This window comes from Malurus melanocephalus, unplaced genomic scaffold (genome assembly GCF_030028575.1).
Source record: "Malurus melanocephalus ecotype Western Australia unplaced genomic scaffold, MMel_1.1 scaffold_452, whole genome shotgun sequence".
Taxonomy (NCBI): Eukaryota; Metazoa; Chordata; class Aves; order Passeriformes; family Maluridae; genus Malurus; species Malurus melanocephalus.
The window spans coordinates 275,225-301,799 of record NW_026623684.1 but is presented as its reverse complement, the minus strand read 5'-3'; the positions used below and the strand labels follow the sequence as shown (position 1 = coordinate 301,799).

Sequence of the window (26,575 nt, the reverse complement as noted above, 5' to 3'; positions counted from 1 at the left end):
CTAGAGAAAGGCTGAACTAAAGGAGAGAACAAAGCATTGGAAAGAGCTGTAGCATTAGATCAGACTCTGAATTTGAGAAGCCATAAAGATATTTTACCATTATATCTGTGGCAGAGGAGAGTCACTAARCTTCCACATGCTCTGAGCAGCAGGTTCCCCAGCTCCTGAAGTTCCGTTTGAGTTTTTCTAGGAGACGGAGGAATTGTAAAGAGTGTCATAAAGAGGCATAACTGGATGYATTAAGAAAAGCAACATTCGTGCTAACTGCAAAAGCTTTTGGCATTGAGCAACTTAAGAAGTTATCCAAGGCAAGCAGGAAACTCTAGATCTTGGGCTGCTGAAATCTGGCGTTGTAAAATAAAAATGTTTCAAGGAAACGAGAAGCCACATCATAGCCAAAAATATTGATGCTTCTGACTCTGGTTTCTCCAGGAAGCTCTGTAAAGGAAAACAAAMTGTACCATAGAAATGTAGTGGGCAGTCAGGGCATGAGCCAGGGATACAGTGCCTGCTTTACTAACATCTCAGACTCTGGCTTTGCTTGCTTTGTGGCTGGGCCCTCCCTGTCCTCTGCTGTGCTTCCCACAGTATCCCAGTTGTACAGAAGGAGTGTGTTCTGCAAGGAGAAAATTCCACCTGGGGTAACAATAGTATTCTTTAATTTCCAGGCAAAAAAAAAAATAGATGAAACTGAAATTAGGGTAACCAGAGGCAATGTTATCAGCTGTAGTGAAGAAACTTGTAGCAAAAACAAGCATTAAACCAGAATAACTCCCAGCGTGTGGGRAGTCTCCTGTGCTCTTACTGCTCTCAGACACAAAGATTCCCACATCACACAGTGCTGAGTGGATAAACAAGGATATGAATAACTGAAGAGCTGCAACATCTTAAAGCATTTAGGARTTCTCTTATATAATCCCTACATGACACTGAAATCCAGTTTATCATCCTGTTTGGATGATTTGGGAAGGGTGAAAACATCAGAGCAAAGGTCAGGTGAGGGATTTGTGTTTTCAGCCTCGCCTGTCTGGGCTAATCCCACAGCATTTAAACTTGTTATAGAGAGTTCCAGCAAATGTTTGCATTGGGATTTATGGTGGTTGAAGTATGAGTCTCCATGGGAAGGTGGGGAGATATGGACCTCACCTGTATTTTAAAGTCAATTATTGACAGAATTTTTGTGTGAGTCTTTACATGAAACTTTGTGTGCGGCTTGTATCATGCTGCAGTGTTAAGGGGTAGTTGCAGATAGATGTAAGTTTGATATTCAGGGTTATTTTAGTGCCCAACTCCCACTGATTTTAATGAGTTGAGCTGCACTCTGTAAAGCTGTAAGTCAAATAGCTGGGAATTTAATGGAAATTTTATAATATAACTGTGTTACAGCTCTCATGCCGTAGCATAGGTCAAAACTTTAGCATTTTTACTCTTCTAGCTTTGAGGAATATTTAGTATTTTGATCATAACAAAAGARGGCTTAACATGAGAATAGGAATAGGAGGGCTTCCAAAACAATGCATCTTTCCTTTGCAAAGGTGCAGCCTCTTGTGGTGGTGATGGTTTGTCATGCTGGAAACATCTGCACCCTGAACAGGAGTGCAGTGCACTGAGGTGCTCATTGCCTGGAGCTCTGTTCTACCTTGTGAACCAGTCTTGAATGCTCTGGTAATCTGCTCTGAGGGGGAATGAAATMAAATCTCTTCACTACACCTTGAAGAAACAAAATAGAAAGTAAGAGAATTACAGTTTGCAGTCATTATTGGATATTTTCTCTAAGTTTTCTTRCCTGTGAAAAACAAGGAATAGCTAAATATTCAGGCTATTTTTAAGTGGCTGAAGTTACAGAATCCATGTGATTGACCTCACTATGAGGTATTTTTCAGAGGTATCCTTATTTTTGTTATGAGTTTTTAGTTTCAGTGTTTCAGACTTAATCCATAACTATGGAAAGACATGCAATATTCTATTCAGCTGGTGAGTCTGTGCATCTGCTAGTTTAATTGGGTTTCTCTGTGCATTTTTTAACTTGTACTTAACTTRCAGTTATGGTAGGAGGTCTGATTCTTGGATTTAGGAGTCAAATTCAGCCTTGTATTATCCAAAAACATCTGCCCAGATACGACTGCAGCCTTAATTAATAGATCCTCTCTCACTGGCTCTTAATGAAACCTTCAAATGATGCACACAAGACCCACTTTGAATTATTCTTCCATCTAAATAGGGACAGAAAACAAAAAGTTAAGAGAAAGTCCAAAAGGGAGAGCAACACTTGACACTCCCTACAGAAAAGTAAGATCTGGGGATCCTTGGTTACACATAACCCCAAACACCTATGGGTTATTGCAGGTTATTCTGGGGTACCCACCCATGTCCCCCATGAGCCAGAGCCTCGTGRTGCTGCCTTAGGACAGCCCTGTCCTGCTTCTGTACCAGCTTTGACTTTCAGCTCTTTGCAGTACATTTTCAGCTCCTTCAATTCTTGAGACACTATGAATAATTAGTAGTCAAAATCTGAACCCTACAGTTTAGTAAACACGGAAATCTTAAGTGTTTTTTTTTTTTTTTGTAGCAATTTTTCTAACAAAGGCAAAATTAATTCGGTCTAGTTATCTCAGCCTTATCTGTTACACAAAATAGTATCTTTGATGACATTAGAAACAATTAGCATATTTGTTGACGTTGCTTGAGCAGAATTTTTCTGGTTTAAATTAAAGATTTAATGTACATAGAAGGACTGTTTTGTATCTTAAAGGGATTTTAGAAAGTGAGATAGTATTGTATGCRTTCACACTCTAGGCAAGTGTCTTGTAAACAGCCTAAATGTGAATTTGAATAAATTGAAATATAGACTAAGTRTGTAACAATTCTATTTTTAGATGACAGCTTTTGGAGCATTCCTTCATAAAGGGTCCTTCTGCAGGAATTATTTTAATTTGCTGGATTTGCTGGTTGTGGGTGTTTCTCTGGTATCATTTGGGATTCAGTAAGTACTATACTTATAATGTGAATGGTTTATTTTTGCTCTTTACACTGGGATGAGCATTTGAGCTCCTTTTGTTCCCCCACGGTGTGTGGGTGTGCAGTGCCAGCACTCAGGGATGGGGCTGGCACGAGGCAGTGCTTTGCATGGGGAGTGTTGTAATTCACTACTAACACGGGCTGGGAACAAATTACTACTTCCACTATTGCCAAGAGAGCAGGGAAGAGCACCATGGCACACTGGGTGGTACAGCAGGCATTTCCTGGAGCTTCTGAGGGTTTATATCCCTTCTCTAGAGCAATTGTCACATTTACTATCTCATTTTGTGAGCTTGGTCTTTCAGCATTGACCTGTGGGGATGTGGAACTAGGCAGTTTGTGAGGGTGAAGTTACACTTTATTCAGGATTATGAGTGGTAGTGAAGAGGGTTTGTTTGGTTTTGTTTGGGTCAGGCTAAACACAGTAAAAGAGTCTAAAGGTGCTTATTGATTCATAGGGTGGTTGTTCCATATTAAAAATCATCTGTGAAAGAGTTAAAGAGAGCAGGGGAGTGTCAGCCACTGCCCCCACTCTGAGCTCTGCTGGTACCACAACACCCATTGCACGAGCTCTCAGTTTCACAGTGTCCTTTCACTCCTATTTCCTCAAAATGCAGTCCTAACTACTTAAACAGAGAGAATGAGAATCATTTGAGATCTTCTGATCTCCAGTTAGTTGAAAATGGAAGGATTCATTGATTTACAGGATTAACACAATGTCTTCGAGAGAGCTTGTCAACACTGAAAAATACTTTGGGGACTATTTTGCTCCATTGTAGGCTTAGATGAGCTTCTGAGCTGTTAATTCCAAATTTGCTCAAGAAATCAGTATGATTCTTATGGTATTTATGAGATCAATACTATTTTCTAATATTAATAAAGGAGGCATAAAGAATAAAAAATCTTGTGTATGTATCATGAGAGTTCTAGTTGGAGGGTTTTTTTTCAAATTTCATGTTTAAGGAATTTGCAAGGATATTGTTATTCTGTAATACAATCAGTTACCTTAACTGTAACACTATAWTTTTTTTTTCCTCCTAGATCAAGTGCTATCTCAGTCGTGAAGATTCTCAGAGTTTTAAGAGTCTTGAGGCCTCTAAGGGCAATAAACAGAGCAAAAGGACTTAAGGTGTTTATTTTTAATTTTTAAGTTCTATTTCTGTTGGCCTGATCCTTCAGTTATGCCTCAGGTTAAAAATTCTAGCACAAGAAGAATTGTCTGCAGAAGTTCACAGAGCAAGGACAGAAAKCAGTTCCTGATTCTTAAACATCTCTGGTCCTGAAGAGCCCAGGCTGCGTCCCCAGTTCCAGTTTGTGTGTCAGGAGCTGCCACTGAGAGCAGATTTTGGCTGTGATGAGCCAACACATCAGTGCATTTTAGTTTTTTACTATAGTGCCTATGTCATTTTTATCCAGTTGATGTTGATGAGTCTGTGTCAACAGACTTACAGACAAATTTAGAAAACAAGTCTAATTACARTACTAGATATAATACTGACAACACAAAAATAGTAATTTAAAAAGAGAATGCAGAAATAGACTTTTATGGTGAGTAGTCTGTGACAAATTGCATTGAAACATTTTTTTCTCTTTCTTTCCAGCACGTTGTTCAATGTGTGTTTGTGGCTATTAGAACTATTGGTAATATCATGATTGTTACAACTCTGCTGCAATTCATGTTTGCTTGTATTGGGGTGCAGCTGTTCAAGGTAAGACACTCTCAGAACTTACAGTGCATCAAGAAAAGCAAAGCTGAATTGAATTCTTGGTGGTTTGCTGCTGGAGCTGGGCTGGTCCCATCCTGAACCAATCATGCTATTAACTGTGTGCATTTTGCATATTCTGCATTTTGTCAYTGCTTTTTGTTTTTGTATGTAGGGAAAATTCTACAAGTGCACTGATGAGGCAAAACAGAACCCCGAGGAATGCCGGTGAGGAGATCTTTGGTCTAAGAATGTGGCACATTTTGTTCTGAATAACTTAAACTGTGTATGGGCAGGCATGTTTCAGGACATTTAGGGTTGTGTCARTTGCAATTATCATCTCAAACCCACCAGAAAACACAGGTTAGCAAGGAAATAAAACAAGCATTAAAAGGAAGGAAAAGAAACAGGTTTGAATAGTGCACTGAGTAACTCTGAGGTGAGTTCAGTATTTCACTAATGATGGTTTCTTTTCCACAGAGGGATATACATCGTTTATAAGGATGGAGATGTCGACAGTCCCATGGTCAGAGAGAGGGTCTGGCAAAACAGTGATTTCAACTTTGATAATGTYCTGTCTGCTATGATGGCCCTTTTCACAGTCTCCACCTTTGAAGGCTGGCCAGCGTGAGTGGGGTCTCCATGTTTTCACAGCACTGTTAAGAGAATTGCCTTTCCCAGAACAATTCATTTCCCAGAACTATCATTTACCAGATATTTTTAGGCAATAAAGCAGTTCAAGTGATGATACAAAGAGGGAGGAAGTAAACTTTATTATCATGAATCTGTGACCTTATCCCATATTTCAGGAAAAGTAAGAAAAGGTGAAYGTTTTTCCATTGTTTGATTTCCAGTCTTCTTGCTACATTTGCTGTAAGGGGCTACTCCTCCACTCTAATGGAAGTAACAATTTTAGGTGCTTATCTATCAATGGCCCTTAAATAATGCTAACTTAAAAGTTTCAGGCCTTCAAATAAACCTTTTCCTAAAAAATTGGGCAGTGGTACACTCATAGAGAAACCTGGGAAGAGTTACCTGCGACTCACTATTTCCTTAAATGAGGAAATTTTATTTGGGGAAATAAATTGAAAACTACAACCATTGGGTCATTCCCTTAATTCTTTCAAAAAAGAATATACAATGTRTGCTGTTATTCTTCTGATTTCTATATTCTTGCAAGCAATGTCAGTAAGTAAAACAAGATAAAGTGAACATCAGACCATTTCTGAAACCTGTCCTCTGAGTTGACATATGTTACTATTTTCTCATTTTAATRGTAATAAAGATAAAATTTTGTTTGTTTTTCAGGCTGCTATACAAAGCCATTGATTCAAATGGCGAGAATGTAGGACCTGTATACAACTACAGAGTGGAGATTTCCATTTTTTTCATCATCTATATCATCATTATTGCTTTCTTTATGATGAACATATTCGTTGGCTTTGTGATTGTCACATTCCAAGAGCAGGGAGAACAAGAGTACAAGAACTGTGAGCTGGACAAAAATCAGGTTAAAATAAATAACGAACTCTCAAGTTTTGAAAGTAGCATTTTTTGTTTATGCAYGAAGAGCTTCCTTTCTGCTTTGGGGCAGAAGAGGGCACCAAAAGCATGGCTTAGTGTTTACTAATTTGAGTTTTTTACTAACTGGGTATTTATTTATTAACTGGATATTCAGGTTGTTGTGTGTTCCTCTTTCTGTGAGCCCAACCCCATCAGTTTTTTTGTTGTGAAAGGTGATCCACTAAGCTTGTTGGCTTCTTAGCATCTCACTTCTTGGTGTCCCATTAATAAGAGTACAGCCCTTGTCAGGTTATCCTGAGGCCAAGATAGTTCTCAGTTTTATATTGAGAACTGGAAAATAGTTTTTGTGTTCYGAATAAAGTGTTCAAAGTTTGAGTGTTAAAAATGTTCCACTTCTCTCCTCCATTTAGAAATTCACGTGGGATATTCAGATTAAAATTACAAAAATCTGTCCCTATTTACTGTTTAAGCCCTTGAGAAACTCATAAGTTACAATTTTTCAGGTATTTTTGGCTGACTTTAACACACTTTATTTAAAGAAAGCCAAACATGAGACTGTAGCCAGGATTCATTCTGCCCCATGTGTCCCATCAGTCAGGGCCTGTAGGAATTCCCCCAGAGGCAAATGGAGGCCAGCCCAGAAGATTTTGGGCATTAACAGATCATGAAATGAATCCGTGATGTTCCCACATATGTGATTTTGCTGGAATTGAATGGAGCTCTGGGAGTAACACCACCTCAGGATTTATTTTGATGACTCTAAGGTTTGATGCTACAGAGCCCTTTGGTGGTTGAAAGGGATTAAAAACAAAACATGGTTTATAAATGAGTTAATATTCCTGTACTATAATAGTACTGTACCTATACATTCTATAATATATTACTGTATAAAGGCMAAACCTTCCAGAGTTTCCATGAGCATTATTTGATTTTTACACSWGGCTGAGTAGTGTAWATGGTTASATAGAGCTGTAAATAATCAAGTGAAGACTGGTGAGCTGCTTATTCACTTTATTAACAATTAATAATAAAAAGCCATGCATCAAGGAGATAGACTGTCTTGTTTTGATAGTTGTATTTAACAATTTGCATTCACTGACTATATAATCAGTTGAAGTGCTGAGTTCCAGTCTAACCATTTTTGCTGTCTTTGCTTTGCAGCGTCAGTGTGTCGAGTACGCCCTGAARGCACGTCCTCTCCGTAGATACATTCCCAAAAACCCTTACCAGTACAAGTTCTGGTATGTGGTGAACTCSACTGGGTTTGAATACATCATGTTTGTCCTCATCATGCTGAACACCCTCTGCTTGGCTATGCAGGTAGGAAAAGCAGGAACTCTTCAAGCTGTTGGCATGAATTGCAGCAAAGGATGTGGGTGATGTAATGCCTTTAAATTATGGCAACCTGCATTTTTTTATGAAGGGGAATTTTGAAGAAAGCACTTCTGAATGTAGTACTTTGCTGTGATGTGTTCTAGTTGTCTCTTTCCCTAGTATTTCAGATTTTGATAAGAAAAAGAATGGCTTGAATTCAGTTTACTAAACCATTCTGGTTTTTTTTCCGTAAACTTGCATACACTGTGTCCTCTTAAAAAATGTACCTCCTACACACCGTGTTATTTTGTGACTGCCATACTTCAGGCTTTCTAAGCAGGTGTGACACAARCCTGTGTAATTTTAAAACCTTGCATACAGAACTTGGAAAAATGCTGTTGTCTGATACTCTTTTGARGGAACAATTTTCCTTTCAAAGCCATCTCTCTGGAGATTCCCTTAGGATGTCGCGGAATGACAGTTTTGTTCTGCTCACACCCTAAACAGAATAGATTTAAAGAGTTCCATGCTTGACCAGAGATATTCAGCTGATCTTCCATGTCTATAGTTGTCCATACATTTTACAAGAAAATGTTTTCCTATGCTGTGTTTTTGTAAACTTTGGCTGCCTTGCTTTAACTTAACATTTTAAAGCCTTTAATTCTGTAAATATTTTATTTTTCATTCACAGCACTATGGACAGTCCAAGCTATTCAATGATGCGATGGACATTATGAAYATGGTTTTCACAGGAGTGTTCACTGTTGAAATGGTTTTGAAAGTGATTGCATTCAAACCCAAGGTAAGTTTAAGATATGCTTTAATTAGGTCATCACCACAGAAATGAAGTMTAATGAGTACACTATTATATGTATAATATTCAAAGAACAAAAAGAATYAACATTTCCCACATTTCACTATCAGAGAAATCATAATAGAATTGTAATTCCAGGAAATAAAMTGCAGATACCAGAAAAAAATCTTATAAAGTAGTTGATGAGATCTGGAATATTTTGAGGTAATGAAATGTCCCTTTTTATATCACATAAATAATTTTCTGTTACAAGCATTGCACATCTCTCGTTCTGGATGGTACATTAATTTACACTAATTTAATCTCCAGTAAAGACCTGTATCCTGTATMATTTCCTATTCTAAAATGCAAAATAATTTCTTTACTTTATAAARTACAGCCAAGTATTACAAACATACACAGAAATAATTTGCATGTTCAATATTTTTAGATTTTATGTTTTCAGTTATATATGCATCATATTTGGTAGAAGAGCTCACACTGAGTAGTTGATTCCTTGTCTTAAAGGGACACTGTCAATGTGAATGATGCAGACACATTTTCAAAACTACATTTGCAAGGGAAACTGATAACTGTGATTAAAAAAAACCCCATAAAATTATGCTGTGGCAGCTAATGCAGTCTTTTTGTTCAGTTCTGACAGTGCATTTATRAAGTGAAGAAGTTAATGATGAAAAAATAGACTAAATTTGTTTTCAGGACAATGAAACTAATGTTTGTTCTGGGCTATGTAAATAAGTTAAATGTGTTCAYGTGCTATACATGGAATTTGAAAAAAGCCAGATCTCCCATTTGAAGTTTACTGATCTCGCCATCCAAGGCTGGCACTTTTCATTTTCCACTACTCTTCTATGAAAGCAGCCCAGCTCTCTGCCTGTGGGGCACACTGTGAGCTGTGCCCTTGCTGCTGTGGAGCAGCTCTGTTCTGCTCTGACCCAGTGAGTTCTTGTGCTCACAACTCAGGTTGCAACTTCTTTCCAGCTTTTCAGAACCATTAATTCAGCTTGCATTTAGTACTGAGCTCGGCTGTACAGCCTGAGCTGCTTGATTTAAAGCCAGCTCGTGTTTGCCTGCAGAAGTGAACAAATTCTCCATCCCTTGAGATCTGGTGTTGGGGTGTGAGCTGTGCAGCYCCGGGTGGATGTTTACCCGCTCTCCCGTAGTCTCGCTCTGCACTGTCCAGTCCAATGTACATTTCTAATGAATTTATTTGTATTTTTGTGTCAGCTCTCTTATTTAAATGCTAAGGGTTTCACATTAAAAATAGCACAACAGGAGGCCCCAGAGGAGATAGCTCAGCTGTGTAGACCACAGTGTCATGACTATGCTGGTTGTGTTTCCTGATCTGTATTTCCTGTTCTATATCCTTGTTTTGCACAGAAGACTTTGCTGCATTTTATCATCTGCTTTTTGAAAGAAGATTGTGAATCCTTGTATGGTTCTCCATGCACTTGTGACTGTAGTCAGAAATAGCAGCTAATGCCAAGCACAGTGGTCTGATCATGAGTGTACAAATCACAGTGCTCCATTCGTACTGTGGGCTTCCTACTCGTTAGCAAATGCAATGTCTCAATACTGCTCTCTCAGACTCTGTACAATCTGAGCTTTAATTCTGTTGCCACRTGCTTTCTACCTGACTGGATGCTTTCGCTGTGAGGGATCCCTGGAGCTGAACCCTGACAGTTTGAAGGGTAGAAATTGCCAGTGGAAAGTCCTCATTTCCGGAATTTCAGTCCCCTCCAGATGCAGAACACCTTAAACCAGCAGGAACAAGGTTTAAAGACCATGATAGTAATCAGACTTTAGGAAGAKACTAATTAGCAGGAAGGGAGGGGAATAAAGCACATTTAAGGTTGTTCCTGTTATTTGGAGCTTGTAAACTTTCAAATTATCAGACACTCTTTAACAAAACTTATTGGCAACACATACTACATTAGTTCATTTCATAGYTCATACTCACAAATCAGCTAGCAAACTTATACAGAATTTTAATGTCTTTATACTAAATTTTTAAATAGATACATATTTAAAACAACAATTAATTGCTTTAAYTCATATTGAGGTTTAATAATAGTAGGAACAATCTGAAACCAAACTTAATGTTTTGCTTTAGGGTCCATGAGGGAACACTGCTTACTTTCTTCTCTGTCTGTGTCACTGGTGGGTGGGTCTCTTAGGCTAGTCTGACAGAATAAACAGTTTTATTAATATTTAAAAAATTATTTCAGAGGTGTTCAATGCACCAAATAAAAAATCCATTACCCACTCTGTAAAAATAAGAATAGATAAAAACCTGTTAGTTTTTATCTCATCTGCTTGACAGTGTCCCCTTAATATGTTGACAAAAATCTTGTGAAAATGGTGATCTTTTGGTTTTGCTGGTCATATAAACTTCAGACTACTATAAATTATTGATACTCTTCCTATGATACTGTGTTGTGTAAAACCAAGGCACTGCAGACTGCCTTGCAGCTCTGAAATACATAAAACCTGCAGAAGTGTAGATATTAAAGGCGATGCTGTGTATCTGGCACACTTGATTGGGAGATTGGATCACACAAGACTTTGAGAATGAGGCCTTAAATTTTCCATGAGAGTACTAAAAGGACTAAAATACTTATGTGGTAGATGTATGTGAACCTRTTTTGTTGCTAATTCTCTATGCCTACATATTCCCCAGGATTTGTGATTTTGTCCTTCAGCATTTCTCAATGAACACATTTTTCATAATATAAGCTAAAAGAACAGGCCTTTTTCTTCACATTTGCTAAACTCTGTTACTCAGCMTGGTTCAGTGCCGTTCAAAACAAAGTCCAGCTATGGGATCAAAAATAAYCCATCTGCACATACCGTATGTACAGCTTCCTGGTAGCCAGTTGTTGCTTAAACTTGTAATGATTTTCCATGTCGTTTTACATCAGATTTTTGTAAGAAAAAAGGAAAGATGGCTAGTAAGTGAATTGATCTTGGGTCCTTGCAGTGGTGAAAACAACTTATTTGCATGATGTTTATTTGCTGTGACTTGTCCATTCCTCCCTTTTCCAAAACCATCTTTATTTTCTCTTAGTTTTGTTTTTTTATTTGTATGCTTTTGCTTTACATATTACTTTGAACAATATTTGTCTATACTGATGGAAAAGGTTTCATAAAATAAATAAATGTGTAAAATATTTTAGCTGTAAAGTGTTTTAGCTGTATTGAATCAAAATGTGATTTTTTTTTATTTCAGTGCTTTATCTTGTAGCATGTCTAGTAAAGTAACTTATTCTGAAATTATCCTTTATTTGGAGGACCTTTTTTGGTTCCCATTGCAGAGGAAGATGGATAGCACAGCTCAGGATTGTGCTGATTATGTGTTTGCTGTTTGCCAATAGTCTCTTATTTTTTGTGTATATATATCTAAAAATATTATTATTCTRAAATCAAGGAAGATTAGAAATAAGGAATGTGAATGATCAGGAAGAACATGATGAGAGTAGCTCGCTTTCTTTGGCTGGCAGCTGCTATTCTCGTTAGGATTATCAATTTCAGTGTTTTTGGGGTGGTTCAGAGTGATTCTTGGTAAACTTTGGGAATGGCTCATTCTCGTGGAGCAGGAGGAGTCAGGAGGGAGCAAAAGGGAATTGTGCAAGAGCTCTCAGGAGTGGAGGTGTTCCTTCAGGAGCCAAACCCATGAGCTCTGCCCCAAAACTGGAATTGATGGTGAATACCAAAGAACCAGAGCATGTGGTGCAAAGGGCTGTAGAGATAAAAATACTCTGATCTGTTTTCTTCTTACAGCCCCTTCCTTAAACAAAGGAATAATTGTAGCAATTTGTATTTTAAAAGAGAGTAACATTAGAAACATAATGAGCCTTTCCTGACCCTGCTCAGTCCTTCCTCTCCAAGAATAAAATGTGTAGAGCTGTTGTTTGCTGTAGCAGCTCTCTCATAGTCTCCAAGAGCAAATTTCCACAAAAAAATGAACATTTATTCATGTAGTAATGCACTCAGGTGCATTACTTTAAACTGTGAAATAACTAGGAATTCTGACATTGAAATGTTGAGAAAAGTATCAGTTCAATTCTAAAATATTTTGGAACTGATTATGCTTTTCTCTGCTAACAACTCRTGTAATAACTTAAAATACTCAGCTAAAACATTATTGTAGAGCAAACAGTGTAATCAAAAGTATAAGTAGACATAAGGCTAGATTARCACGCTTGTAATTTTAAACTTCTTGCTAAATGTATTATTTTAGAGCTTCAATAGTGGCTGAAAAGTTGATATTTTAAAATCAATTACCAAAAAAATGTACATGTACAAAATGTACATTTCAGCTTTTGTCATGAAATGCACATTGGTTGACTGATACCTTAATATATCTGAATGAGGTAAAGGGCAAGTTCAGTAATTTTTGCAGTTCTGGGTTCCAATAATAACTAGTCAAAATCCACATATTGCAGAAAACCTTGCTCTCCATAGAGTTATCTTAACAATTGTAATACATCTTGATTTGTTCCACAGTGGAACCTACCTGGAGGATACTTCTGAAGAATCTTTTTGCTCAAACATGCAGTTCTATGGCAATAATCAGCTAATTGCATGAGAGCCCTTTATAACCCTTTGCAGCCATGTAAGACATATGTGGGGAATGTATTCAAAGCCATAAAAAGTCAGAAGGGTGATGAAGAAATTTATGAAAAWGAGTTTTCAGACATTGGACTGGCTGCACCAAAAGCATTAAGAGATTGTTCAGGGTGCTGTGGTTCTCAGCATTGACTTCACTGGCCACAGAATCAGCCTCTGCAAATGCAGGATGAGCTCCTGTGCTAGACCTAGTTTATGAATTGAAGATTAAGTCAGTTCTCTAATCTTTATGCACAGTGTCACATTAMTAACTGTGCACCTTTAGCCAGTGATGAGACTTGACCCTTTGAATATTTTTCCCAGTCACTTAGACAAGACTATCATGCAATCCTTAACCTTAAGGAGGTTTCAATTGGCTTGGTCTTACAGAAATGTTTTGAGAGGGGTCATGTTGTCCTCATTAGAGTATATAAATTAGAATTTTTCAGCCTTGCTAGAAGTCCAAAACCAATTTTGGATGATGGCTTGCTTGCCAACATCRTGCTTACCTGACGGTGTGTTCTGCATGTGTAGCGTGTGTCCGTGTGTGTGTCTGTACATGTATATATATAATTATATATATACACACACATGCACATATATGTTGCTTTTCCTTCAGTAGGCAATATTGTTTTTGGTTTTGTTTTGTTTTGTTTTCTCATTAGACCACAGGTTTTGTTTAACTAATTTCTGTTTATGCAAAACTAAACAGAAGTATGCAAATATTTGACATTTCATGTGTAATCACAAACGTTTGCACCCTGCCTGCTCTGTTCAGGGCTATTTTAGTGATGCCTGGAATACGTTTGACTCCCTCATCGTTATTGGCAGCATAGTAGACGTCGTTCTCAGTGAAGCTGATGTGAGTATATCCCAGCTTACTTTCCCCGGTCCCTACTTCTCTTTCTCTGTCTCCCCACTATTTCCATCATCTGGACAAGTCACAGATTTTGATCTGATGTTTCTAAAGTTTGAGTACAGACCAGTCATAGGTCAATTATGTTGATATGGGAAATAAATAGCCTTTTTTTTCTACCAATTTTTTTTTAGCTATGAAAGGGAAAGTTTAGATTGTATAGTGGTACATCAGAGAAGCCTAGAGTGTTTCTGTGTTATAACACTGTCCTTTTCTTCTCTTTTTCTGTTTGTGTTTCTCTCTTGCTCTCTTTCTGCTGAATGCTTGTCCTAACAGCACTATTTCACTGATGCATGGAACACTTTTGATGCCTTAATTGTTGTTGGTAGCGTCGTTGATATTGCTATAACAGAAGTTAATGTAAGTAGCAACTGTTCATGCACTAAAAAATAATTGCTGTCATCAAGATATAGAGAAAATGTAAACTTAATCCCAAAAAAGTCCTTTTTTAGAAAAGTATGTTTAATCCTGGAATCAAAGACCAAAACATTGATACAGATGTTTGTACAAGCTGCTATTATTTATTTATATACTTGTGTAGTTGCACATGCATACAGCACAGTGAGACAATTAGAGTTGTTTTTCTATATATGCACAGAAAATATTAAAAAGAAGACATTAAGCTTATGTTACTATTTTACTTGAAACTCATTGATTTTTGTAGGTAACTTGACCAAGATAATTCAAGATTCTGTAAGWTTTCAGTGGCTGAGTTTAACAAATGATGATTTCTTTTTCTGTGGGAGGTTTGTTTTTTAGAGGGGTGTTAGCATTCATATGTCGTGAGGTAGCAGAAGAAGGGCACATAGAATGTAAGGCTTTCCATGCTTTGGATAATAAAATATTTCCTTTTTTCCTGTTCCTTTTACTTTTCATATTCTGCAGTAAGTGTTTGGAAATTTGAATTACTCTTTAAGTACTTGGAAAACTCCATCTCTTACCAGAATTTTGACTGATGGCCATTGCATATATAGGTGCTTCTACCACAGAATCACCTTAAAATTGCTTCCTGATGTTGTGTTAAACTGTGAGAATCTCATGGCTGACTGRATTTCTGGAAAGAAAATGGAGCAGTGATGTGAGAACACAGGAACAGAAGAACTTAATCCTGACCTTTAGATTTCAGGCAGATTATGCTCAGTTCTCAGTGGGGATGGATCTTTCTGTGAAGGAAGGAGCTTGAGCTGACAGGGAGGGTCATTCGGCCCAGAACTGCAGTGTCCTCTGGAGACATTTCTTTGAGTATAGTTATTCTGCATGGAGCACATTTTAAAAACTGCCTCTGACTTATTTTTTTCTGTTTTCCCCTCTGTTTTGTTTAGTTTAGGGGGGTTTCCCSACCAGGACAGTTTGAATTTAGAGTTACAGCTCAAGTACTTGCAATTTACCCACATTTTCCACTGGTGTAGGTGAGCATAGTATTTGAGGAGAGTAAAAAGACCAAACATTTAGAAAAAGGCTAATCATTTAGCTTTCTCCAATAACTGCAAAATGTATTTGATTGTGGAGATTGAAAGAKAGCTCAGCTGTATTTCCATGACCAAAGCAGATGTCTCTGAATTTAGCACTGAATGGGCAGTGTTGCTTTGATAGCACTGCTGTAACTGCTCACTGCTCTGGAGAGTACTGTCCTTTAGCAATTCTCACTGTCATTTAGCAATTCCCACAATTGTGGTCTTGAAAATATTCTGGAGATCAAGAAATTATCTCCAAGGTAAACACACACCACAGTAAACAACCAGCACTGCCATTTCTTAGTTTTCATGTTACACTCACTAGAGGAAAAATGCTCATCTTCCATTTCTTCTGGTTTTGCACAGCAGACTCTTTGTGTACTTAGCACTGTCTGTTTCTGGTCTTGCCACTTTTCTGTGCTTTGTTTGTGCAAGTCAATAATGTATTATGGTTTTGACGTACTTCTGGGCTTGATTTCCCATTTTCAACATGAAACAGTTAATGCTGCAGAGTGTCCAGGGAAATTTCTCAGATTTTAATTACTTTTATTGTTTTGATTCTACTGAACTATTTCTACTTGATTAGTTTAGTGTAAATTTCTGTAATCCAAATCCAATATTTTAGAATCTTTTCTTCAGTATTTTTTTGGCATTCTGAATTGTGCCATTCCACCTGCACTTGTTATCCAACACTGACAGTGATCCTGGGAAATCTGCAGCTCTGCTGAGATGCTTTTTGAAATCAGACTTTGTTTCCAATGGRATTTCAATGGGATTGAAATAGCACCTGTGAAAATTCCCACTGTAGAAACTTTTTGAGCTGAGGAAGCTCAGCCTTGACTGAGGGCTGATTTGTGGCAGGGTAAATCACCAGCACTGACAGMAAATCACATCTTGTCACCGTTCTGATTGTGGGGCCACAGCCATCTTAATGGAGCAGTGTAAAGGAGACAAGAGTGTGAATGCTTCATGTCCTCAGTGTGAGCTGAACATTGCTGTAGGATTACTCTGGGATTGCCTCGTGCTGCAGAAACAGCTCAGCAGCGTTGGGATAGTCTGGCTGGGTGTGCTTGGATCCATTGCAAAGGCCACTGAGTTCTTCTAGTGAACACCAAGGTCCCTTCTGACCCATTTTTTTTTTTACAAGAGAATGAATTGGACTGTCTAGGTGCACATCACCTTGGTTTCAGTATTAAGTTCTGGAAATTAAATGTCATCTTTTTAATTTTGTTGTTAACTTTTTGAATGTTTTATAATATATATGCTTCCCTGAGGCTGATYCTTCTGATCCAGTAACCTCCCATTCTCACATAATCCAGGAAATTACTGTGGTTTGAATATTTTTGGTGCATGTGGAAGTCAGTCTTTAACATATTAAGCAATTTACAGGATTGCTCAGCATTCCCAAGGATTGGATCAACTCCAGAAATGAACCACCTCAGAGCAACATATATTTTGSTGATAAAAAGTTTTCTGCAATTGCCTTTTTTTAATTTACTCTTTCATTTAATATCCCTTCTTCTTTTATGAACCTAATTGGTTTTCATGTTCATTTTATTTTTAGAAATTATTAGAGGCAAGTATATATTAGTAAATATACATATGGTATAGCAACAAAAAGAAATTAAAACCACTACTAAAACCTATATAATTACTTTTGGGTTCTGTGGCCTTTTGCTTTCAAAAACTTTCACATGCAGGATCTTGTGTGGTCATAGAAATGGTTCCTTTTCAATTAAAAAAGGAGAATAATGATTGGGTCAGTCCAATCTGGGAGAGGGACACATATAACTTATGAGAATGACAGAGAAATAAATTGGAAATAAAATCTGAGTAAATAACTGTTAAAAGGGAATAACATTCAGKTTTCAGTCTGGTCTGACTGTGTAGAAATGATCTTATTTGTCAGCTCAGAAGCCATTTGGATGACCAACACTGGATGACTTAGAAGCATGATCACCTTGCAGTAGTGGTTGCAAAGATTCTAATTCACATTTTTTATTTAAGTTTCTCTTACCATTCATGTGCTGCCAAAATGTCAAGAAAATAATGGAGAGCTCACTTTCCTYATCTTTTATCTAAATGGTTGATGCCTTCTCTGTGGCATTAATTTTATTCTTGGCATTAAATAAATGTCAGGTTTTCTGCTGGAATAGTTCTTGAAAGAACAAAATTTATGTCTTCCTCCTGAGCCCCTCAGGAAAACCTGCTTGTCTTGAATCTTGACCTTGTGCTTGTGTGGAGTAGAGCAAAAATTTCATATATCCACCTCCTGTAAGGGATTCAGCTTTAAACAAGAGCAGTCCAATTCAGTTTGAGTAGCACTTTATGCACCCCACATATGTCACCTCTTAGTTAAAACTAAGGTATTGGCGCTGGTAATTTGTATTTTTGAATACTGTTGATAAATTTTGTACACTTTTGCAAATGTCTCTTTTTAGACTTGAGTGGGTCAGAAAACTAAATTTTAATACAGCTTCCCTTTCATTAGTATGAAGTYTTAGTGCAATACCAAATCTCCAGAGTGTTGCAATATTTTGGAGCCAGAAATGAATTTCTGAGCTGCTTGCATRGTGTTAACAGTAATAATTTATTTATTTTATTGTACAACAGAATATTTGTTAGTTTTCATTTAATAACTTATGCCACCATCATGTTGATTGTAAAATCAGAGTTTAAGTACATCTTTTACAAGAAGAAAGGCACTTTTAAAAAATCCTCTCGGGGGTTTCTCACATTGACTTAAAATTTTTCTTAATTGATGTTTACGAGCATTTGTTTCCTGTTGAACAGGGAACACAGAGAGCTCTGATAAGACTTCATAGAAAATTTCTTGCTCCCATCAGAATAGCAGAAATTGTTCTCTGAGCAAATCGTGTGTGTTTATGCACATGGACTCACAGTTCACATTTTTGGGGATGTTTTGGCAAGCTGAATGTTTTGCTAGATATGCTATTGTCATCATATKTGTTTGTCATTCAGATGCTTCCTTCTGTAATTGTGGTGATGAGGACATTATCATCCTGTGTCATTTGTTCTGACATACTCTTGGACTCTTTGGCACAATATGTAAAAAAGAAGCATTTGACCAACTCCATTTACTWACAGCACTGGTTTTCACTGTGTTTATTTTTTGTTTAAGCACAGTTTGCTTCCAATGCATGATCCAATCTGTTTCACACTGTTCACAGTTTTGACACTGGAGTTCTTTTTAGTCAGGATGTTTATTTTGAACATTTGTTGCGATATGGAGAGTGTAACAAGGAGTTCCTGTTTAGGAAATGTGCTAAATTTTTCATAAGCAACTTTAGTACTTGACCAAAATTGGTAGCAGGTTGCAAACATTTTAACCAGTGAGCCAGTGGGTTGGGACTGTTTAAGGAAGAAAACCGTTCTGTTGCACTTTGATTTAGTAAAAAAAAAGAAAAATCATGTATTACTGTTCACAGTATTTAAGAAATGTCTCAGAATTACATGATTGTGAAGTGTTTGGCTGAGCTGGGTTCTGATTTTAGCTGGCCCATGGCAATGAGGGCAGTCTGCTCCTTCACCCCATTGCAGGGTGTGTCAGCAGCTGTCCATTATTCTGTGCYCATTACCCATTTTAGCAGGCAGAAGCACCCCTGTCATCCTAAGAATCACACAGTCCCAGCTCTTGAGGGGCAAGRAAATCCTAATAATGCCCAGCCAGTCCCAAAGCATTTGGGACTGAGAAGCACTGGAATGATTGGTGGAGGGTGAGGGGAAAGAGGAGGCTGGAGGTAGATGATCTGACCACAGGAAATATTTTTATTTGCATTCTTGTCAGCAGACATCATCCCCAGAGGCAATCTCTGCTCAGCCTCCCCTCAGTCTCAAGTCCATTCTGATGCTTTCCCCACATGCACAAAATCAGAATGTGCCACCTTCTTTCATGTGTACATGCACATAATGTYCCTGATGCTGCAAATCAGGCTGTCTTTGGGGAGTGCCTGCTCTTCCCTTATCTGCAGGAAGCAGACTCTGTTCCTGTCAGTCTGTCTGTCATTGTTGATGAAGATTGTCTTATCTTCATCTCAGTTTCCCACATCTGAGCATTGCTTCATGCTGGATGGACCCACATAACCATTAACTRACTTTGTCTCCCAGATGAGCATTTCCTTTATAAATAAGTATGAATAATGTTTTATTTTGTGCTATATCACTCTATTAGCTTCATTATAATTGGTGTTAATAATATAAAATAAGCTGCTCTATATCAGAGGTAAATGCCACAGAGGATAAAAAATTAAATACACTCTTAAATGCCAAACCCAAAACACTTGSCCAGTGGTGAATATTTTCAGGTTCAGTAGAAAAAAAGCTCCTCTTGTCTCAGGAGTTCATGTTCATACTTTGTTTCTAACATTTATCTCCACTCTGATAGTGCTATAAAATTTGCTTTTTGTGGAGAGTATTTTTATTTTTCATTACTGGCCTACACTTTCCAGCATCCATAATTTGTAATCTTTTGCCTATGACATCCTAACAGCCCCCAGCAGTATCAGATCATCCATCAGAAACAGGCAATTAGGATTTCTTAATACAGAGCTGAGAAAGGGGGATTTGTGAGGGGAGTTTGTGTTGGGCAGTGCTGGGCTCACACCAYTGTGCAAACACAAATACCTTCAGTGACCTCCTGACAAAAAAAAATGGGGATCATCATTGGTGAGCAGCTCCAGTAGAACTGATCACATAGTTTGGGTAATCTGAACTCTGTGTTTTTAAAAGAATTAGGTAATTATTAAGATAGTTATATGTAGAATTTTTTTTATTGCCTTTTCCTTTTGAGATTTTTTTTTATTTCCCCACAACCAAATCATAATACAAACTCATTATTTTTTCATTTGGAAAAGTGATTAAATAGAAATACGGAGGACCAATGTATCCTTTTTCTGGTATTATCTATCCCATTATCTATTGCCATCCTAATACTGGTGCTAAATTATTTGGAGCCCCATCCTGCTCCTGTGAAACACGGTAGGAAAAATTTCCAACTGCCAACCCCAACATTTTATTTAATTTTTTTAGYGTCAGTTTCTAATGATACTGTAATTTAATCTGATCTCTATCTGTCAAATACTATGTTCAATTTTTGATGATATAAAACACTGAAGCAAATTAAGTAATTTGCTCAGTATTTAAGGCAGTATCAAACTCAACCTGAGTCRGTCACCAGAGATTAATATGACATTTCAGGCTTCATCTGCCAAAGATGTAATGAAAGCTTTTTTCTTTAAAGCTTCAGATCAAAAGGATTTTTTTTTCTATGCTAAAAAGTCAGTAGCAGTGTGGGTCTGTGTGCCTTAGTGCAGGTTTGGGATTGATTTAGGTAGGCAGCTTTGCAAGACTGCTTCCATCATCTGTGATACTTTGACATTTATGATGTTTGTGATAATGAGTTTTTCCTTAATTATATTTTGATGATTTTATTTCAAGTTGTTGAAATATGCAGCGAGTTTCTAATGAAGTAGTTGTCTTTCCTTAGCAGCAGATTTTGTGTCTATTTTATAGAAGTTCTTGGAAAGTTTAGATGTTACAGTCAGTTTTACAAATACTCTGCTTGCTGAAGTTTAATAAGGACATCTAGGTTTTGGTTAATTTAATGCATAAATTTAGTAATAATCCCTCATACAGTTTAAAAGCCCTTTGTTTCAGAACATTCATATTGATATCTGGGAGGGGCAGTAATGAATCCATATGGAGATTGTATGTAGTTGAGCAAACAGTTATTTTTACCTCATTTTTCCCTTGTGGTCTCTTTACATTTTATATATTTTGAAAAAAAATTAATTGAGAAAACAATTAGAATTTTAATAATGATCTGATTTTACCAAGTACTACCTCTTGTTGCTTTTTTCCCCTATAATATGTTTGCATAACATTTTCAACAGAATCAGCTCCTCTTTTCCCTTCCTTCTGCTCAAGTTTTTTCTAGAGTATTTGAGATCTGAGCAGGTGAAGTGTGCCACTGGGTGTGGCTGGGCAGGCATCGTGCTCATTGCTGCTCTGTGTGGCAGGAATTGATGAAAGGTGCCCCTTTAAAAGGAGGATATTTTAGGCAGGAGGGCAACACCCATCACTGGGGTCTAACATCCAGAATCCCAGTTTTTCTAGTGCTATTAATGTTTTTAAATCGCTCCTATTTGATTTTGGGAGAAGCTGCTGCAAGTCCATCGGCGCACAAGCAAGCACAGAACATTGGTGCTTTGAGCTCTGCAGAGTTTGTGACCATTGAGGCTCTCAGAAAAGTTTCTCCAAAGTCAGACAGAGAGAGTAAAAGGAGAAAAGTGAGATGTTCTTCACAGGACACAGAGTTTGGCTCTGTGCACGGGCAGTCGTGTGTTCCTCTGCTCCCTGCAGCTCCTGGGGCTGCACAGCTCTGTCCCAAAAGGATCAATCAGATCCTGATCCCTTTCTCCATGCCTGATCATCTTACAGCAGCTATGGTGAGAGAGTTCAAGTATTGCCTCCTCATGTGCACAGCTCTGGAAGGGTCAGCCTTCAGGGCATGGGGCTAAAAATATTTCTGTCGCTTTGGCAGAGGCAAAACCTKGCCTTGTTAAGCACCACAACACCCAGTGTTCATCACTGGGTTACCTCAAATGAATTAACTTTGCTTCAAGGGAGCTCCTGGTGTGGTATAAAACACGATTACTTGACTGTGGTTAGATTCCAGTGATGGAATGATTCATCTTCCAAAAGGGCATAGCACTAGAAAAACACCTTGAAAGGCTGGTTTGACCCCAAAGCTTTGTTCCTGRATTTTACTTGGGCTTCCTGCTATAATTTCATACAATCTGTGAAAATTAATGGCTAATTTTGTTTGGCCTAGATAGGAGTAGATATTTTATTTTGCGTTTACTTTCTATTATCWTTTAAACATGTTTGACACCAGCAGATTTTATTATGAGTCAGCCAAAAATGTTTTAGCATGAGTCAGCTAACATGAAATGACAAGAGGATGGTTTTAATAAAGATATTAATGTCTTGTTCAGGGTGTATATTGAGTTGAAAGATGTTAATTTGCATTTAGAAATTAAAAATGTTCTTCATTTTGTTTATGGTTAAGCTGAGTTTTTTTAATCTTTTATTTGATTTTAATATTTAATGTTCTTAATTTCTTAAAGCCAAAGCCAACTGAAACAGTCACAACTGATGAGTCTGGGGTAAGATCAGTAAAGTGACCCCAGTGGTTTTACCTACACTTGAGTTTATTCTTTTTACCATGTCTTTTTTCCACCAAGTTTTTCTGTATTTTTCATACCTGTCTTACTGCAAAGGTGTTATGCAGTGGTTTGCATCCATTGTCAGTGTTCTATTGAAGTCTACTACAAACAAACCCAGAATGATCCTATTAACAACCAGAAAACTTGGAAATGCATGTGTTGTGTGAAGCATTTCTGCAGGTCCTGTGTTTTCAGCATGTGATTTTCCCTTTCATATCATGGTTATGGAGGTGAACAGGCCCTCAAGATRCATTTTCAAATCTTACCTCTTCCACCTTTGCATTTTATGTTGTTTTGCTGGAAGTGTTGCATGTTTGGGTTTGTATTTGGTTTGACTTGTCCGTGATGCCCTCCAGAACTCTGAAGACAGCGCCCGGATCTCCATCACCTTTTTCCGTCTCTTCCGTGTGATGAGGTTGGTGAAGCTGCTGAGCAGAGGGGAAGGRATCAGAACATTGCTGTGGACRTTTATCAAGTCATTTCAGGTTAGCWCAATTTATTKAAATTTGYTTTATAATTGCAACCATTTATAYACYRCATTTTRGGAAGYAATGCCCCATAGAGTGYGAAAAAGGKTTTTTTTAGTTAATATTATCAATARTGACATATTTAAATATRTTTGCRTACTAATRCAAAAATAACTTTGCCAGTTACTTCTGTGAGTCTGAGGGTCATTCTTTGTCACTTAATATTAGCTGTCACTGAAATTTCTATGGTGCTTCCTGAAAAAATATTTGGTATATTTAAGAGAGATAGGATAGGTTTGACATACATCAATCTCACACTTTCACACACTTTATTAGATGCCTAGAAAAGAAGAATTTTACCCATATTTTATGTAAAACCACTTTCATAAATGTAATAGATACTTGAATCATTGCTCCTGAAAACTGATAAATGTGAAGTTAATGAAACTCTGTAACTGTATAGAACGAAGTGTCTTTGTGTTGTCAGAATCAGTAATGAAAATAAAATTAAAAACACTAAAGATGATCCTTCCCTCTGGATTGCTGGCAGAAATAATKTAAAACACAGTGAAGCTGGTGTTCATTGCATGCAGCAGAGTATTAAGAGTGACARGTAATAACAATTTAAGCACTTGCATAGGAAGAAAACCTTGGAAAAGTCTGTGTAAAACAGGAAAATTATTTTTGCAAATRGAAATAGAAATCGTGGTGTGAAATTATTAAAAGAAAATGCATCTGTCCTTTTTCAGGCCCTGCCTTATGTTGCCCTTCTGATAGCCATGCTGTTCTTCATCTATGCTGTCATTGGAATGCAGGTAATTAGAGAATTTTTTTAGTATTAAACAACAATACAGATTTATCTGAGACTTGTTTCCTAAGTTGCTTATTGAAATATTCCTTTGATAGTGATGCTGTGTATAAAGCAGAGCTTTCAGAGTAATGGAAAAAATCGTTATTTGACTCTGATTTTCATGATCAGGAAATTCAAGAAGACACAAGAGAAGAACTTGGTGTGGTGTTTATTTTTTTCTTTCCTTGAATATATGATAAATTTACTGCACTTATATGACTATCATGAAAAATGTGAARTGTAATCAAAGTGTGTTTGTGAAATTTCATGCATCCTGAAGGAAGTTTAGATTACAAGACCTCTGACAGCACAGGTCACTGGAATGAAAGTAAAAATTCTGGTTTATTGTAGGTGTTTGGAAAAGTGGCCATGAGGGACAACAATCAAATAAACAGAAACAACAATTTTCAGACTTTCCCCCAAGCTGTGCTTCTTCTCTTCAGGTGCGTAAACCTTAATTCTCACTCAGTGCATCCCATTTCATTGAGCTTTGAAAAATGTTCAAAATGTGTTTGTGAGAATCCAAGCCCATGTTGCACATCCTGTTYTTGGCTGTGTGATGGGTGTCCTTTGGCACAGCAGAGTTCTAAAGAGGTGAGGCAGTTCTGAACTCATTACAGCTGCTGTTAAACTCCTCCTTTGGGCAGTAATTGTCTTCAGGCAGAGCCCAAACCCAACCAGCACAGGTATCAATCTTTGTCAGTATGGGAAAAGCTGAAAAAGGATCTGCCCTTACTGAAATCTGTAGATGTACAACTTGAGTGGAAGGTTGAAGAAGTGAAAAATTGCAAACATAAAGAAATAAAATGTTCTTTACATTTGTGGAGGAGTTGACAAAAGMTAAAGGGTGTAACTTGCAGAAGGGAAATATCAGAGGAGCAGTAGGAGAAGCTTCCTGATGGCAAAGGTAGCTGAATCTTGATGTGGGGGAATTATGGGGTCTCCATCAGTGAAGAATTTAAGAAGAAGGCAAACACTTGCCAGGAGTGCTTCAAAATATCCTGGAACAAGGAGATACATGGCATGGCACRGGGATGCCTCTGAAGGGGCCTGAGATTCTGTAATTCAGCTCCTGTGCATTGTTGTTCACCTGGCTGGCAAAACTGCTGGGACATTCCTTACCTGGGACCAAAGGATCTAAGTCACTTTATGCCTTTGAAACCAGGTAATGAATAGCCAAGGATGTCCTAATTATGGAATTATCTTTTAAAAATTTGAAATCACCGGACGGTACACAGACTTCGTGCAACTGTGTGAAAAATGCCATAGCAGAAATTAGAGACAGGCTATCAACCACAGAGGACGGTTCATCTTTTACAGATATGAACTTTGAAATTTTATGACAGATTTTCATAAATAAACACTGCTTTTGTACACAGTAAGTTCACTGCAATAAGTATTTACCTTGCAAATCGCAGTTTGGGGTTTAAATTTTTCTGTGCAAGCCTCTGTGGTGCATTAGTCTACCCTATAAAATGTGTCTGCACTGTCARATTGCGCTTGTCACTTCTAAAACTTCTCTGTGCTTCTCTTTAATTAGTTACTGCTCTGAAGTGTTCACAGTCTGTCTTYGCATTTGTGCCTATACAGCTCCCAGCACTTTCTCAGAATGTAATAAATTAAGATATTTTGAATCCCTCTTGATCAAATAATGCTGAATTTCTCTCTGTGATGTTCTGAAGGTGTGCAACTGGAGAAGCCTGGCAGGAAATCATGCTGGCCTGTTTGCCTGGAAAGCGCTGCGATCCAGAATCTGATTATAATCCAGGGGAAGAATACACATGTGGAAGCAATTTTGCCATCATTTATTTTATCAGTTTTTACATGCTCTGTGCATTTCTGGTGAGTTTACCTTGGCTTGTTAACAGCAATGASCTTTGGCATTTTGGCTTTCTTCTGAATTAAGGGTAGTAGGTTGAGAGAATGAGCAGAAATCACATATCCAAAATATTATGGCAAGGTTCTATTTTTGCATACAGAGTCTTAAATTCTGTATTTTATATGATGTTTACAGTGAGAGTGGTGAAACACTGGCACAAGTTGCCCAGAAGGGTGGGAGATGACCCCCATCCCTGAAAATATCCAAGGTGAAGTTGTGCAGATCCCTGAGCAGCCTRATCCAGTTCAAAACACCCTGGCTTATTGCAGAGAACTGGGGTAGATGACCTTTAGAGGTCCTTACCAACCCAAACTATTCTATGATTCYAAATTTCCTTGTGTGAGATTTTCTTCTGACAGCATATGTGCATGGTCATTGTTTGAAAGCTGAGCCAGCAGTCTCTTAATTTCAGTCTTTTCATAGCTCTTAATTAATGCATTTCTCAATGGTACYATTAAATATTCATTAATAACAGAGCTGCAGTTCCTTTGACTGACTAGTAAGGGTGTTTTTTTTGTCTAAACTTAGCAGAATCTGGATTTGTGTCTCTACAAGTGTCCTCACACACAGCACATGAGAGGTGAACAATAACCTTTCACCCTAATCTGTGGCMGAATGGATTATTTGCTATGAAATAATAATTGAAATATGTTTTTCCTCATTGCAGGTGTCTTGTATAGCTGGTTGATTTGTTCTGTTCACAGTAATAATTTCCTTGCAAAAGGAGAGAGATCCAACAAAATTCTGTGAACTGCTGTAAACACATGTTCAGCTGCTCTGT

General features: G+C 37.6%; 1 protein-coding gene across 1 annotated transcript in view; it reads left to right on the top strand.

Annotated features, from left to right (window-relative positions):
• Positions 1-5,307: 5,307 nt before the first annotated feature.
• LOC130581970 (voltage-dependent L-type calcium channel subunit alpha-1D) overlaps positions 5,308-26,575 on the top strand; it is a 49,990-nt gene continuing 28,722 nt past the window's right edge. The window contains exons 1-11 of the mRNA XM_057380401.1: positions 5,308-5,348; positions 6,030-6,231; positions 7,407-7,565; positions 8,251-8,361; positions 13,760-13,843; positions 19,344-19,369; positions 21,438-21,456; positions 22,955-23,083; positions 23,815-23,880; positions 24,267-24,358; positions 25,598-25,757. Of these exons, the coding sequence (XP_057236384.1) occupies positions 5,308-5,348; positions 6,030-6,231; positions 7,407-7,565; positions 8,251-8,361; positions 13,760-13,843; positions 19,344-19,369; positions 21,438-21,456; positions 22,955-23,083; positions 23,815-23,880; positions 24,267-24,358; positions 25,598-25,757 (1,089 nt within the window). The remainder of the gene's footprint in view (positions 5,349-6,029; positions 6,232-7,406; positions 7,566-8,250; positions 8,362-13,759; positions 13,844-19,343; positions 19,370-21,437; positions 21,457-22,954; positions 23,084-23,814; positions 23,881-24,266; positions 24,359-25,597; positions 25,758-26,575) is intronic.